The sequence below is a fragment of the Alosa alosa genome, chromosome 21, assembly GCF_017589495.1.
Source record: "Alosa alosa isolate M-15738 ecotype Scorff River chromosome 21, AALO_Geno_1.1, whole genome shotgun sequence".
NCBI lineage: Eukaryota > Metazoa > Chordata > Actinopteri > Clupeiformes > Clupeidae > Alosa > Alosa alosa.
In genome coordinates, this window is record NC_063209.1 from 1175794 (window position 1) to 1193125 (window position 17332).

The 17332-nt window shown below is 41.1% G+C and overlaps 1 protein-coding gene across 7 annotated transcripts in view; it reads left to right on the plus strand.

Annotated features, from left to right (window-relative positions):
• The window catches only part of LOC125286027 (C-terminal-binding protein 2), a 78572-nt gene that overhangs the window by 41113 nt on the left and 20127 nt on the right, over window positions 1-17332 (plus strand). For all 7 annotated transcript variants that reach the window (XM_048230687.1, XM_048230686.1, XM_048230681.1 and 4 more), the window contains 3 exons: window positions 8594-8738; window positions 8894-9100; window positions 16071-16285. In XM_048230687.1, coding sequence (XP_048086644.1) covers window positions 8594-8738; window positions 8894-9100; window positions 16071-16285 — 567 coding nt within the window. The remainder of the gene's footprint in view (window positions 1-8593; window positions 8739-8893; window positions 9101-16070; window positions 16286-17332) is intronic.

Sequence of the window (17332 nt, forward strand, 5' to 3'; positions counted from 1 at the left end):
ATGTATTTCCAGGTTTTAGGTACCCCACAAGGGCAGTGTCATCCGCATACTTAAAATAGGTGTGTTTGGGGACAAGGGCTCTACACTGATTGGTGTAGAGTGTAGTATGGGAGACTGCACACAGCCATGTGGGCCTCTGTGTTTATGGTCATAGGAGAAGAGGTAACTGAATTAAACCTGACCTGTTGTGTCCGATTAAGGAGAAAGTCGTTGTACTTGGCTAAATGGCACTTGTGTCCCCATGTTGAACACACATTCTCTCACACTTTCCCGGCCAAACTTGTCCGACGTAGCAACAGTAACTATGGGACTGACAATGGGAGGGCGGGACTTGGGATCGGTCAATTGAGATTGGGTCTGGAAAGGCTTTTTTGAGCTGTACAGGAAATTAACCTGATTCACTCAGAGACTAGAATGCAGACTACAGTGGTCATGCTACAGACTCCAAGTCCAAGCTATGTATCTGACTGCCAGAAGTTCTTAGGATCCGTCATCTCTCTCATTCACTCAGTCGGGATTCGACTTGTGGTGGTGGTACTAACAAAGTCCTTGACTGTAAGTTATGGAGCTTTTGGCAGGTACTTGCTCCTTGGACTATTGTATGTTGTAATGAGTTTGTGAAGGTCACAAGAGGTTCTTGCATGATTCAGGGTATCGATTTCATTTATAACATCACCTTGTGTGGTAGGACTCAAAAGATTGTAACCACAATAGATAGAGACCATAGAGATCGCAGATTTGTCACTCAAGTGCATTTATTACTGTGCAGCTTCACATATGAAGGGATATGTGTAGACAACTGGCGTTACAATATTGGCGTTACAAACTAACCCCATGCTTTTCTATGGAGGATCTTTTGAGTGCTGTGTCTCCTCATTAGAAAGTCTCTGGTTTGGCTCCCTGAGTGAGCTGAACAAAGGGCCTTTCAACAGAGCCATTAGGACGAGCACCAAGATCATTGGACAACCCCAGACCACCCTTGCAGCCATAATTTGAGAGGCAAGCCATCAGAAAGTCAATGACCAATATGAAATCCAAAAGAGCTCTGAATGTAAAATAAGAATTAAGCTAATGTCTGTGAATCTGTGAATTTGGTACATGTAGTTTACAGGCCACACATGCACACTTGTAACCTGCAATATGCACTGTCCTGAGCGTTGTTGTATATTGAAACACTATGCACAATCATTCATATTCACGCATCAGTGTTTTATTTATCAACAAATAACTGAACACAAACCCATGAATGAGGGCAGACAGAGACCATAAGGAACACAAGAATAGAATGATGAATCAAAACACATAAATGGAGTGCAGGGCAGAAACACCGAGGGAGAGAGGGGGGGTGGTAGAAGATAACTACCACCACACTACTAAGGAAAAGTAGAGACTGAAACAAGGTAGTTTTCAACACTGGCATTTCTCAGTCAAACATTCAACACTGTGGTTAAGTCCTGTTGCCTCAGTAAAGCCCTCTCCTTCCCCTGCCCCACTTGACCGCTCCAAAGCCCCTTGTAGAATGCTAGAAGATGATCATCAGACAATAGACCACGATTCCAGATGATGTCATTGTATCATTCAGTAACTCTTGCTATTTACATTTGTAATTAAATGACAGGAAAGGCTTTTACCTGGCAAGCCCTCTAAATAATTTATTAGCACAGAGGTCATTTTTGAAGATTTTTTGAAGACTCTCCAACAGTGAAACATTTCTGATTGCCTATTATGTGTATCTTGTTGAGTGTGCAATATAACTGTCTGCAAAAGGCAGCCAGCGAAATCTTAAAGAGCTTTTCATTTGACAATTACTTAAAGGAACACGCCACCCAATGTCAGTAGTAATATATGTTCTTACCTTAACTTTCACAAGTTGAGTCATACCTCTCCCGTGTCGGTACGTGCACTCAAACGCTCTGGTGCGCAGCGCGAATATGTTAGCATGTTGCGATGCTAGCGGGCTTAGACGTAGCCAGACGTAGAAGTAATCAAAAACATCCACGTTTTCCCATCCTAAATACAGTTGCACGAGTAGTTGATAAAAATGTCTACGGTCACAACATGAAACGTGGCGATTTTCCAAGTGAATAAACAGGAGAACTACAATGTGTGGCGCAATAGCACTTGGGAGTACTTCGACCTAGCGTAGTAATATTAATTAACACCTAATTGTAGATCCTATCCACCACAGAGTTTAGAATCCATGCTTGATCGACCCCTCAGCCTCCCCCTCCCCTCTGAGCGAGAGAGAGGTGCACACACAATAGAGATGCGCTGATGGGCTATTATTTCAACCATAACTGCATAGCAAAACTTATCATCCATCAGCCATCCATCAGCACCAAAGTTTTTTGACCAATTTTCAAAACCGCACCCGCCCACCATCCGCTGGTTGTTTTAATGTAGGCCTATATGGGTGATGCAGCGCTGCTGACGTGAGGCTAGAAAGCTCTTGCCTGTTCTAGAAAGACTGATCCAATGCAGCAAATATATTAAAAGGCTAAAGTCCTACATTGGCTATGTTGTAGCCTATCCCCAGAATATCAGCAGCAAACTCGGTCTCTGTCTCTCAAAACAGTCTCCAAATAAAACGCACATCGGCATGTTGCCTATTCTGCTAGCTTGTGCCAATATATAATCGTTCAAAATGCTTGATTGCATTCTCCACATTTTTAGCTACATTTTCATGTACCACATCAGCATTTTTGTTCAGTGAATCTTTTGTAAATTGCTTTTACTGTCGGGCCTATTGCCTGGCTTGCCTCAGCTTCGGTCACGTCCTTTTACAATTGTATCATTGTAATAAAAAACGCAATTTTTACACATAATTTCAACATGCTGCTGGCCTACTAATTAATGCCTATTGTACTTTATTTTTTGCAAAAAGAAAGAAATCCTTGATAAAATAACAAGTCATTCACATTATAGGCTACTTTACGCACTGTCATGTCAGGGTGACACTATGACAAGCCTGTTCTGAAGGGAGCGCGTCTTTTTCAGACAGACAGCACAATTCATTTTACCAGCAGGCCGATCGGACAAACTATGGCGCCTCGATATTAAAGAAACGCCGACTCCATTCATTCTGAAAGTCCACCGCACAACAGTGCAACGTGCATGTTCACATTTTTAGTAACAACCGCCAAACTTGCTTGCTTGCCTTACACATCTAAGTTTTCTGACTATTTTTCTTACCTTCTTTTTCCGCTGTGGATGTTATTGAGTTTGTAGAACATAGATTACTACTGACGGGTGGCGTGTTCCTTTAATCTTCTACATGAATATGGAGATATAGGCTATATCACATTGACCTCTGATTATGGGGAACTGCCAGAACTGTGTACAGAAGTCCTTTTCATTGGCCCTGACAAAGTTAGAGTTAAGCTGTAGGAAATTTTGTGACCATCCAGTCTTTCACATTAGCTATGCAATCCTGCAGTACAGTTAGCTTGTTAAGCATGTTTGGTTTGACTGAGAGGTACAGCTGTGTGTCATCAGCATAGCAGTGAAATGATATGTTAGGGCAGCGAATTATGTGACCTAGAGGTAACATATACAGGGAAAACAATATTGGTCCTAAAATTGAACCTTGGGGAACACCGCAACTAATAGCTGAGGTAGAGGTAGTAAAATTGCCTATTGAAACAAAAAATGTCCTGTTGGACAAATAGGATTTGAACCAGTCCAAAGCAGGACCCGTTATGCCAACCCATTCTCTTAGTCTTCTTATTAAATGGCATGATCAATGGTATCAAAAACAGCGGTGAAATCCAGCAACACCAAGACCAAGTGCTCACCAAAATCAGCTGCCAATAGTAGATCATTAGTTACCCTGATAAGAACAGTTTCATTGCTATGCATAGGACGAAAACCTGTCTCATTGTTGATTTCTCCAGGATGCTATTGCCCTTCAACACTTCAGAAAGTTGCATCAAGGCCACCTTTTCCAGAATTTTGGAGATAAAGGGCAATTTAGAGATTGGACGGAAGTTTTTTAGAATGGAAGGATCAAGGCCAGGTTTCTTTAGGAGGGGCTGAACACTGGCTGTCTTGAAAAGGTCAGGCACACACCTTGAGGAAAGAGAATTATTTAAGATTGATACCAGACTAGGACCTACAGCACTAGGAGAGCTAAAGAAGTTGTAACTGGGAGGTCAAAGTTCCTTTAATTGGCTATGCTCACCCACCTTTAACCAAGTCTCAGTTAAAAAGAAAAAATCAAGGTTAGAAGACAGAATAAAATCATTCATGGTGAATGTCTGATCAGTCATGGTGAATGATCACACGTTGAACAGCCATTTTAGATTCTATGAATAGATCTGAGTTGATGTACCAAGGTGTGAGGAGTCACGTGATCTGGTGGATGTAGCAATGTTCACATCACATGATCTCACTGAAGCAGCCCCAGTCTGGATGTTGATCAGATGTTGAGTCACTTTACTTCCGGGCGTAGAGGCGATAGCGGGAGCACTGGAAACTGCTCCAGAAATCTGCATTGTTTTGGCAAGAGATCTTGTGGAGATGATTATGTTCTCAGAGGGATGCTTTCCTCTGTCCCTTGGGTGATGAGAGAGCGACGTGCGCCTCTGTGCAAGTAGCGTTTCCGCCGGAGGATCCCCGCTACCCAGTAAAGGTGGAGCACCTCATTGTTGATGGGGTCGGTGGAAGTGAACTGTCGAAGTTCAAGGGGTGTGTACTGAAAGCCCCCCATAGCCGAAACACAAACTACACCCAGCAGCTGGAAAGTAAACCGACTAGGAACCCAGCATAGGATGGAAAGGGAGAGAGACACTAGCAAGCGAGCACAGATTCCGCCACACAAGCAAGCAGCAAATCCAAAAGCAGTGAAGTAGGCTAACGTTTAAACCTATCTGATAAGTAGCCTAACGTCAAGTCTTCAGGGCTATAGTAAACCGACTATTCAAAGTCCAAATAGTGGCAGCAAGGGAGTAGGCCTCGAAGTGACAGCCAGCAGTGCAGACCAGTCACCTGTAGCCTACTCCTAGTAGTAAGATAAAAGCCTTTGTGAATAGCCCACGGCCCCAGTTATTCATTATCTTCCGTCCTTGTGTGGCGCCATTCTGAGACCTGTCACCTGTCACTCATCATTGTAAGGGGTGTTTGGAATCATGCCAGCGTTACAATCATCAGCCAATCAAGGTGGTCACTTCAGTCAAGCTCGTGCATGAGTAATGACATCATCCATAGCCACGGTAAGACTCACCCTAGTTTAGGAGTTGTCTGAAAGGCTTTGTGAATAACTTTAGTGAAAACTCAAGCTAAAATATTTAAGTGCGATTTAGGAGTAGCCTACTCCTAGTAGTAAGATAAAAGCCTTTGTGAATAGCCCACGGCCCCAGTTATTCATTATCTTCCGTCCTTGTGGCAAGTAGCGCATTCTGAGACCTGTCACCTGTCACTCATCATTGTAAGGGGTGTTTGGAATCATGCCAGCGTTACAATCATCAGCCAATCAAGGTGGTCACTTCAGTCAAGCTCGTGCATGAGTAATGACATCATCCATAGCCACCTAAGACTCACCCTAGTTTAGGAGTTGTCTGAAAGGCTTTGTGAATAACTTTTAAGTGAAAACTCAAGCTAAAATATTTAAGTGCGATTTAGGAGTAGCCTACTCCTAGTAGTAAGATAAAAGCCTTTGTGAATAGCCCACGGCCCCAGTTATTCATTATCTTCCGTCCTTGTGTGAAAGCGCGCATTCTGAGACCTGTCACCTGTCACTCATCATTGTAAGGGGTGTTTGGAATCATGCCAGCGTTACAATCATCAGCCAATCAAGGTGGTCACTTCAGTCAAGCTCGTGCATGAGTAATGACATCATCCATAGCCACGGTAAGACTCACCCTAGTTTAGGAGTTGTCTGAAAGGCTTTGTGAATAACTTTAGTGAAAACTCAAGCTAAAATATTTAAGTGCGATTTAGGAGTAGCCTACTCCTAGTAGTAAGATAAAAGCCTTTGTGAATAGCCCACGGCCCCAGTTATTCATTATCTTCCGTCCTTGTGGCAAGTAGCGCATTCTGAGACCTGTCACCTGTCACTCATCATTGTAAAATTGTTTGGAATCATGCCAGCGTTACAATCATCAGCCAATCAAGGTGGTCACTTCAGTCAAGCTCGTGCATGAGTAATGACATCATCCATAGCCACCTAAGACTCACCCTAGTTTAGGAGTTGTCTGAAAGGCTTTGTGAATAACTTTTAAGTGAAAACTCAAGCTAAAATATTTAAGTGCGATTTAGGAGTAGCCTACTCCTAGTAGTAAGATAAAAGCCTTTGTGAATAGCCCACGGCCCCAGTTATTCATTATCTTCCGTCCTTGTGTGGCGCCATTCTGAGACCTGTCACCTGTCACTCATCATTGTAAGGGGTGTTTGGAATCATGCCAGCGTTACAATCATCAGCCAATCAAGGTGGTCACTTCAGTCAAGCTCGTGCATGAGTAATGACATCATCCATAGCCACGGTAAGACTCCACCGGTCACTCATCATCGGAAGAGGGTGTTTGGAATTCCTGCGTTACAATGCGTCAATAATCAAGGTGGTCACTTCAGTCAAGCTCGTGCATGAGTAATGACATCATCCATAGCCACGAAGACTCACTCCTAGTTTAGGAGTTGTCTGAAAGGCTTTGTGAATAACTTTTAAGTGAAAACTCCAAGCTAAAATATTTAAGTGCGATTTAGGAGTAGCCTACTCCTAGTAGTAAGATAAAAGCCTTTGTGAATAGCCCTCACGGCCCCAGTTATTCATTATCTTCCGTCCTTGTGTAGTAGCATTCTGAGACCTGTCACCTGTCACTCATCATTGTAAGGGGAGGTGTTTGGAATCATGCCAGCGTTACAATCATCAATAATCAAGGTGGTCACGCTTGCCCATTTACCCAAATGAATGGTCGAATATTAGTACTGATGATCATTGTTATTTAAGAACATGCAGTGTGTGTAGGGTACCAAAAACATCTTGCTCGTAAAAAAGCATCATAACGCACATTCTGGCGGGTCTGTTATTTACTGTAGGCTGCGCAAACCACAGGCCTTTATTTTGGGCATTCATTCATTCATTCATTCAACCTTTATTTATTCTCGGAGGGTCATTGAGGGAAGCCCTCATTTTCAATAAAGCCGAGATTACAGAAGCAAAGCAAACCGCTCCACAAACAAGACAACATTTGAGGCCTTCTGTTGAAGAATTTTATATAAAGCCTGCGCTGACCGTAATCCTCCTGCCCCTGATAGGCCTACCACAGCTGTGGATAGTGTGGAATGTTCAAGTAATAACACAATCCAATGTGTGTCTCAATTGTCCCCCGCTGACCACCTCACACATTTCTCTAGATTTTGCAACGAACTTACATGACACAATGCCATAAAATATGCCAGTTTTAGGACAGAGAATAATGTTTGTAATGATACCAGGTAGGCCTACGTTTAACAGTAACAAGTGTAATGAGCTATTCATTGTCGAAGGTGCATGGTGAAGTGAAATTCTTACTTTGGAAAACAAACATTTGCCGATATCATCGCCGATCATCAGAATATTGCAACAGATTCTGTGTTCTGGACTGCACTTGTTAAGCCAGTGGTTCTCAAACTTTTATTTCATTCCCCACTTTGATCAAGGGGCATGACTGATGATGTTGGCGATAACGTGTTATCCCGAGGCTTTTGCAAGTCAGCATCTTCGACGGTAGTCTATTAAAAATATACGTTTTCGATGTCCTAAACGGAGAGCCATACTTCATTGTTTTTAACGATCTCTATGCTGCTCACAAAAATGTAGGCATGGGGACATGATGAAGTAGGCTATCCAACTGTCGTGTGTTAAATTATTGTGACACGCCAGTGGTTGAACGAGTGTAACGAGCCAGTGGTTTTCAAACATTATGCGTGACTCGGACATCTATCGTCCTCGTTGTCAAATTGCAAATAGCTATTGGTTTTTAACTATTTTTTTTATGATGGTATGAAGTGCTTTTTGTATAGGCTACTATCTTAATCTTGGAATATGGGGAGGGAAGTGGCACGTCTGCAGTCAGCCAAATATGAATGTAATTCTGCGGCATAAAGCAGATGTATTTGTTTATTGTACAGAAAAATAAAAATGACATGTCAAGCAGTCAATTGACTACATTGCAGTCAAGAAGTAGGGCAAATTAAGACACTTTTGATTTGCGTAGTTGCGTTACCCCCAACACTGACAATAACATAGACAGCAAATTAAGATATTTTTTCGTTTTGTGGAGCGGCACCGGTAGATATCGTAGATATTAAAAATATTTTTGAACACATTGCTTGGTTTTTCATGTTTCATGTTCATTTTCTTGTTCGTGTTTATGAAAGTTTATAATTAACTTGACTTCAAAACAGAGGTACATACCTGTCTGTGACTAGTGTACCGTTACACCCCTAATGAATAATAAGAAGTTCTGGGTGAGCTGGCATGGAATGACCATAAACAAATTAAGGGTCCAAGGTTATGTGAGACAGTAACATATTGAGGTTACAATTGTGAGTAATGGTCTTTGGTGAGGAGGTCTGGGAATAATGCTTGCTGATTTTATCTTAATGAACTCAACAGGTACTGAATGAGGCAGTTGGTGCTTTGCTCTACCATACAATCACACTCTCAAGAGACGACCTTGAAAAATTCAAGGGTCTTCGGGTTATTGTAAGAATTGGGAGTGGTTTTGACAACGTGGACATCAAAGCAGCAGCTGAGTTGGGTGAGACAAAATATTTTTGTCTCTGTTAAATCATGGTTGTCAGTTTTTTTTTTTGTTTTTGTTTTTTTTTTCATTCTTTGTCTCCAATACCAGCATTAACCCTTGTTTTTTTGTTTTTTTTGTTTTTTTTACTCTCCTTTCCTTTCATCCACAAGGTATTGCAGTGTGCAATGTTCCGGCCTCTTCAGTAGAAGAGACAGCAGACACATCCATGTGTTTAATCCTGAACTTGTACCGCCGCGTGACATGGATGCACCAGGCTTTGCGAGAGGGCACCCGCGCTGCCAGTGTAGAGCAGATAAGAGAGGTGGCTGGTGGAGCTGCTCGTATCAGAGGGGAGACTTTAGGCATCATTGGTCTGGGTGAGCAATGGAGTTGGGATTTTGTAATATTATATAAATCATATTAGGGTGACCCAAAATACTAAATGTGATTTTACAATGTGCAACACACATTTAAAATTTGTTGTAGCTATAAAATAGACATTGCAAAACACGCCACAATGAAAAGCCTTTAGGGGGCATCATAGCATCTCATTCATTTACCATCCAAACAGTGAGAAAGCAGTGATGCCATTGTGCCTTTGCACACTAAAATGTAAGCTAATTCTGCTAAGGAGTTGTCACAAATATTAATGGTCTCTTCATGGGGCAATATTTTCACAAAGTTTATGTTAGGCCAAATAGTGTGTAAACAAACTAGACTGCTAACATACAGTATGCTCTTCGACTGAGATGGTGATCTATGCAACCAAACCAGTTATCACGTTGAGGGGAGCAGATCATGTTACTCTAATCTGATAGACATGAGTACATGTGTCAGTGGAATTTCTAGGATGTTATATGGAGACATGGTCAGACCTCCACGAAATTCAACTGCCTACTGCACTCTGAACAGTCTGCAATTTTGCTTAATTCAGTAGGTAATAGTTCAGCAATGAATGCATTTTCAGAGAAATGATTATGTATTGGCAAGTGTTGTAAATTAAGGGATGCACTTACAACAAATGGCCATGAGCTTGTACTATAACCTATATTCAGATGACTTAAAATTAAGTGCTTATGTTGACATAGGATGAGGGAATATGGGCTAATAATGGGTTAAAAAATCGAGTTTCTTCATTTATCAAATCAAGTTTCTTCATAGAACAGGAATGAATGGCAGATCTGAGGCAGAATGGAATAGTTTATATTAAGCTCCAGTAAATGATTCAGTTTTTATTCGGGTACTCACTTGAATTCAGATTTCTGACATTAATAAATGGGTCAGCTATCGAAAATGCATCTTGCCTCTGTGCCTATACTATCTATGTGTTGAAACATGTATGTAGACCAGTGAACAGATTTCTTCACAATATACATAATATAAATGCTTGGAAAGAGTGTTCCAAGTGATCTTTTTAGAAGTGAGAACATGTTACATCCTGGTAATGTCTGCCGTGTTTCCTGCAGGAAATTTGTTAGTTAACAGTGTTTCCTATACGTTGATTTTGGGATGGCGGCCCGCAAAATTAATGCCAGCACAGTATCAGAATTGGGGCAGATGCACAATGTACTGTAGTTTGATTCTGCGGACGTATCCTACCCCGCTGGCTGTCGCTGACATTGCAATTTAACAATAAGTAGACCTAGTCAGAGGTTATTATGGCCCGTCCAGTTTCACTCCACATGTTGTGTTAATGTAGCCTAATTTATTGTAAAAACATCAACTTTCTTCTGCAGTGTTGTTTTGTAGCCGTGGCTACTGTTTTAGAATTAGGGCAGGCGCACAATATTGCCCGGGTACATAGTAGGCTATAACTGCCCTCTGCTGGCTAGTACTCACATCATTGCAGCTTAACCATAAACAACAATGCTAATCAGAGTTTTATTCCACCGTGTTCCAAATTATTATGCAAATTGGATTTAAGTGTCATAAACATCATTTTTTTGTTTTTCAATTAAACTCATGGATGGTACTGTGTCTCAGGGCTCTTTGGGTCATTGAAATCAATCTCAGACATCTGTGATAATAAGTTTGCCAGGTGAGTTTCAAGCAATATAGGAAAGAAAAAGGATCTCTCTGCTGCTGAAAAGCGTGTAATTGCCCACTACTTTGGACAAGGTATGAAAACATTGGATATTTCCCGAAAACTTATGTGTGATCATCATACTGTGAAGAAATTTGGCGCTGATTCAGAGCACAGGCGGGTTCGTGCAGATAAAGGCATATTAAGAAGGGTTTCTGCCAGATAAATTCATAGGATTAAGAGAGCATCTGCTAAAATGCCATAGCAAAGCAGCCAACAGGTATTTGAAGCCACTGGTGCTTCTGGAGTCACGCGAACCTCAAGGTGTAGGATCCTCAAGAAGTTTGCAAGTGTGCATAAACCTACTATTCGGCCACCCCTAAACAATGCTCACAAGCAGAAATGGTTGCAGTGGGCTCAGGAATACATGAAGACTAATTTTCAAACGGTTTTGTTTACGGATGAGTGTCGTGCAACCCTACATGGTCCAGATGGATGGAGTAATGGTTGGTTGGTGAATGGCCACCATGTCCCAACCAGGCTGAGACGTCAGCAAGGAGGTGGCGCAGTCTTGTTTTGGGCCAGAATCATGGGGAGAGAACTGGTAGGCCCCTTTAGGGTGACCGTGTGAAAATGACCTCGGCAAAGTATGTACAGTTTCTGACTGACCACTTTCTTCCATGGTACAAAAATAAAAGGTTATAAATAAAAAAAGAAGAACCGTGCCTTCCGTAGCAAAATCATCTTTATGCATGACAATGCACCATTTCATGCTGCAAAGAATACCTCTGGGTCATGGCTGCTATGGGCATAAAAGGGGAAAAACTCATGGTGTGGCCCCTGTCTTCCCCTGACCTCTACCTTATTGAGAACCTTTGGAGCATCATCAAGCAAAAGATCTATGAGGGTGGGAGGCAGTTCACATCCAAGCAACAGCTCTGGGAGGCTATTCTGACATCCTGCAAAGACATTAAAGGGAAACTTGGCAGGATTCCCTCTGTTGGAGAAATTGTGCATTATGCTATTTCAAACTGTGGAAAAAGGTAACGATAAAGCACATGGATTTGTTTACAAGCTAGCAAAATGGTTAGCAAAACGGTAAGTTCGGCAGACAATGTGGATGTTACAAGGTAAGAAACACGATTTAAAACAAGTTTCTTGTTTCTCACTTCTCTTTCCGGGACGGTAGTCTCAATGTTGCAAGGTTGGTTTTCCGCCTGGGGACGCTAGGGGCAGTGGGAAAAGTCACCATTTTCACCGGAACAGGTCATTTAACCATCCAAAACAGGGTTTTTACGTTGAAATAGTTGCCAAGTTCCCCTTTAAAGCAGAAAAACTCCAAGAACTCACAAGTTCAATGGATGCAAGAATTGTGAAGATGATGTAGTATAAGTATATATACTCTTTTGATCCCGTGAGGGATCAAAAGAGTATATAAATGCAGAGGTCTCTGCATTTAATCCAATCCGTGAATTAGTGAAACACAGCACACAGTGAGGTGAAGGACACACTAATACCGGCGCAGTGAGCTGCCTGCAACCACAGCGGCGCTCGGGGAGCAGTGAGTGGTTAGGTGCTCAAGGGCACTTCAGCTGTGGCCCACTGGTCGGGGCTCGAACCGGCAACCCTCCGGTTACAAGTCCAGAGTGCTAACCAGTGGGCCACGGCTGCCCACAATGTCAATGAAGGGGTCCTATGTTAACATGTAACTTGGCCTATTAAGATGTTTTTGATTGAAATAACTTTTGATTCAATTTATATGACCTAATGCTTCAAATTCAACAAATGACGATTTTTTGTTCTTTATAACCTGTAAAATGTCTTGATGCTGTTGTGCATAATAATTTGGAACAGTGCATTTTGAGTTTTTTTTTTTATTTTTGAAAACAAATACTGTTATCATTGGGAGGTTTGTTCAATAAAATTTGAATTATTCTCTAATGGTTGATGACTTGAAAATTATACTGACTGTCATTTGCAGCAGCTATTTAGGAAAATCGGAGAAAAATATAATTTGCATAATAATTTGGAACGCAGTGTTTATTGTTTTCATAGATGTTAGTAGCCTGGGTTTTCGCATGCTGCCTTACGCACAGGATTTTATTCACGCTGCTAGGCAGCCTGGATACCATGGAGCAAATTTTCGCCTCAGTTAGGGGACCAATCACAAAACGGAGGGAGGGCAGCAAGACGATGACGACACACCGAAGCCGTTATGAGCTACGTACAGACGCGTTTGATAGACATTCTTAGCGCCCAATAAACGGCTCTGGGCATTCGTAAACCACGTTTCAAATACGAGAAAATGTTCCTCAATGAGATGAGGTCTGACGTTAGCCAGACTAAGATGTTAGTGGCATGCATTATCAAAAGCTTCCATTTACTGTGCCATAGGCTACTGCGGTCTGTCAACATCTCAAATTTCCGCTCAACTTGGTGGAAAGGTGTAGCACAGGCTAAGGAAAACCCATTAATTTTTGGAGCTCATCCGACTCAAAGGGAACTTCAAAGTAAAGTACTTCCCATATAGTTGCCTATTAGCTCGCAACAACAGCGAAAGTGAAACTTTGACAGTGGAGGTCTGGAGCTCATTAGATGTGCACTCAATCGCGATTCGATACGCAGGTAAAAAGTATCGACTGGTAGGTTGGTAGGTTAGATTAAAAATCTTTATTATAGTGGATACGCCTATGCGTTTCGTCTCATGAAAGTCTTCACCATGGCAAAGAGCATTATTACCCACCAGTGTGTTTTAAATACAAATAATGTCATGTGACCCTGGTCAATTGACAAACCCATTGAATTAAGTACACAGTTGAGTTGAGTGCATACAGAATCACTAATACAAAATACAGACAATACCAAACACCAATACAATGCTATAAAAATAGTAGTCTTTTATGAAGGCACAAAAAAGCTTCATTACTTGCAAAAATAGAAAATGTCCCACATCACACCTAAATAGTAGTGTCCGAACACGTTGTTAAAAGACATCATTAACCCTTAAAACGCCACTTACGCAACCTTGGCAAATGACTGATTTTAACTTACAGTCCAGCTGGTGTTTATCAATTTGTAGATTAACCAGATCAGCAACAGCGTCATCGATCCATAGACAGCAATCCACCCAATAACTTGTATATTAAAAGAAGCATCAAAAGGACTTTAAGGAGGGATATTGCTCTGACTATGATAGTTGTAATAAAAATGTGTGTGTAGCATTTCAATTAGTAAAAACAAAGTTTAATCTATTTTTGTGTTTTTGAATTAAAAATAAAACAGTCAGACTTTAAATATTTTTGTTTTGGACAAAAGCATCTACTAAAATGTAAAAATAAACATAAACAAATGCAACATCATGCACCTTTAATGTACTTGGCATGGGGTCACACGTTGAGTACAGTGTGTCCTAGTTTTAAATTAAGCCCTGGCAGAGGTGGAAAGTAACGAAATACATTTACTCACGTTACTGTATTGAGTAATTTTTCTGTGTATTTTGTATTTTTGAAGTAGTTTATAAAATCGGTATTTAAAATTTTACGTGATTACATTTTGAGTGAAGTATTGTACTTCGCTACATCAAAAATCCCATCCCTTACTTGAGTAAAAAAAAAAGTTAAAACTAACGAAAACAGAAAGGGAGAGAAAAAAAATTGCGCCCTAAACCACTAGCCTAGTGATAATGATCAGCATGTAGCCTACAACAGGACTGAATGAAGCTGGCGCCATGCAGTCTTTCTGAAAGTGATGGAGATGGAGCTTGTAATTCGGATTACATGTGTAGCCTAACCTATGAAAGTGTATTTTCCGCTATTTCAGTGGGTTGTCTCAGCACAAATGATTGCGGAGATATTCAAGCAAACACCATGGGATTTCGTGTTTTGACGTTTGTGCTAACCTTTCTTTGGAAAGTATTGAACATGCCTACTGAAATTTGTTGTGCCCCCTTTGGGGCCCTATACTTCCCACTTTCCCCCCCAGTCTGACGCCCTTTAATCTGCTGAACCTTCTGCTCGTTTCCAAATATAAAAAAACTCTCTGCAACTCAACATTGGCCTGCCTGCCTCAGCTGCCTGTGAGGAGCTTTTCAGTTGTGCTGGATTACTGTTCACTGCAAAGCGACCAAGGATGAGTGCAACTAACTTTGAAAATCAACTACTGCTCAAACTTAAAGGAGAACTCCGGTGATTTTTCACATATCTCAACGTCACCGAGTACTGTCGGTATGAACAAAACTGAAACAATCGGTTTTACCTAGCTTGAGTTGCTGCAGCTACAGCGCTACACACTGGGAGCATGAACATGGCTGCCTTAGCTGCTGGCTGCAGCAACTCGAGCTAGGACCAAAGTCTTTTTAGGCAAGTACCTCCACTCGGCGGCCATATTGCAACGCTTTTTGGGCACTTATCGGGCATCTATTTCGGCAGAAATGCGTGTGCGTAAGGCTTAACGACACCAATCTTGCTCCAGCGCCGAGATCACAACATGATTGGCATGATGTCTTCACAGCACACAGCTTCACTGTACATATTTAAATAGAATTTTGAATATAATCCAATAGAAAAGCATGTGCAAAAACACATGCAAAAAGATAATGCACATGACCGCTCAAGACAAAAGGAGAGCATTGTTATGAAACTGAATATGGCAAAATAATCATTGTATTTTGATTGTTGTTTTCACAATCGTTGCAAGTCATAATCATGATTAATTTGATTAGGCCACAGCCCTAGCCTTGGCATCTTCAGGCATTTGTATTAGCTATGGACAACTGTCGGCTCTGGTGTGGTAAGATGGTGACTTGCAGTGATCCTTTTATTACATGCAACATTGGAATAACAGAGGGCAGATGTTTAAATAAACAGCGATTAAGTGGCACCAAAGCCCGGCTTTTCATTTGGTCTGATTACTGCCATTTGCGTCAGAATTGGTGCCATGCTGGAAATAGGTTTGGGTACGCAACACTACCATTTTGTTACCTAAAATGTCTTGGAGGTGGGCAGACATGTTACACGCTTGTTGCGGCAGCCACCAGCCAGTTGTTTATGATTGTATCCTGTTGTTTTATATTAATTAAGCTATGTTGTTAACTGGCTATGATGGCGTGCCTTTTATGGATTGTTGGTACAGTCTGTGACGCATGTTGTTGCAATCTTGAGATAAATGTGTGTTATGTGTATGTATAGTGTGTATATCTTCATCATGTTGTTGTATTATGTTAGTTAGGCTTTGTTGTTGATGGGTAGCTACCCCAAATAATAACACAAGAAAGTAAAATGTGTCCTGTGTATAACTATTTTTTGTTGTTATTGTTGTTTTCCTAGGCCGTGTGGGTCAAGCAGTGGCTTTGCGGGCAAAGGCCTTTGGTTTTGGGGTAATCTTTTATGACCCATACCTCCCTGATGGTGTTGAACGATCCCTGGGCCTTCAACGTATGGCCACCCTACAGGATCTTCTCATCCACTCAGACTGTGTGTCTCTGCACTGCAGCTTGAATGAGCACAACCACCACCTCATCAATGACTTCACTATTAAACAAGTAAGTTTTGTATTCATGCCAAGACACAGCAACCGACAGTGAATATTTTTTTTCCTTTAAGATAGTGGTCTTTCAGCAATGTCAGCAATTATTTTCATGTAGGTTATTCACAATCTAGCGAGAAATAAACAATTTAATATCAGATTATACCATTGTTGTAACCAATGATAGTGTCTGATGTATCTGTCAGTCAACTTTCTAACGTTAGCTTGTTAGCTCACATAAGTTCCTGTTCAAGTGTTCCAAGGCCTATCCTCTAAATGGTAACCGGTTAGAACGTTATAGAAAAATAATCTTTCTTTAAAAATGACATTGCATTTATAAATTGATTTTCTTGTTGATACTATAGGCTTTTTTTTTTGCCCAACAGCCTTAAAGCTTAAATCAAATCACAAAGCTGTATTGAGGCGTAAGATGAGGTTTGAAAGTAGGCAATTAGCCTATGAAATATTAGATCTTCAGAAATTCCTGATTCCTTCAGGCAGAGAAAATGTCCAGAACAAGTGAAATTGTTTTTATTTCCGTTTTCGGTTATGTTCATCCAAAAATTGTGTTTGTTTCCGGTTTTCATTCTTTGAACCGTTTCTAATTCCTGACTTTAGACGGTGCGTTTACTCCAAAGTCATGTCTTAAGAGACCACTCTCTCTCCCATAGTGCCTTCTGTTTGCAACAGTGCAGGCATGTTGCTGTTAGCATGGAAATTGCTAACTTGCAATGGCAACTTTGTATAATTTTTTTTTGAATAGCCTACCTTTATGTTTGTTATGTTTATGTTTTTGCTTAATGTTTATGTTTGTTTGAGTCTGGAGGCTCTGATTTGGATTTGATAGTCTATATGTCTTTAAGGCTAAAAAGTAGGCTAATTTAGGCTTTGTTGAAAATGCCCCGCGTAATGGTGATTCATTTGTTATTATTTATTATTATGTCTTAAAGTTGTATCAGCGATTTCAGGCCCAAAAAAGGCCCAAACATAAACGATGACATTCATCTAATCTTTCCTAACGATCCGGTAGCTGTTTGCCTCATAAGCAGGCCGTCAAAAAAAC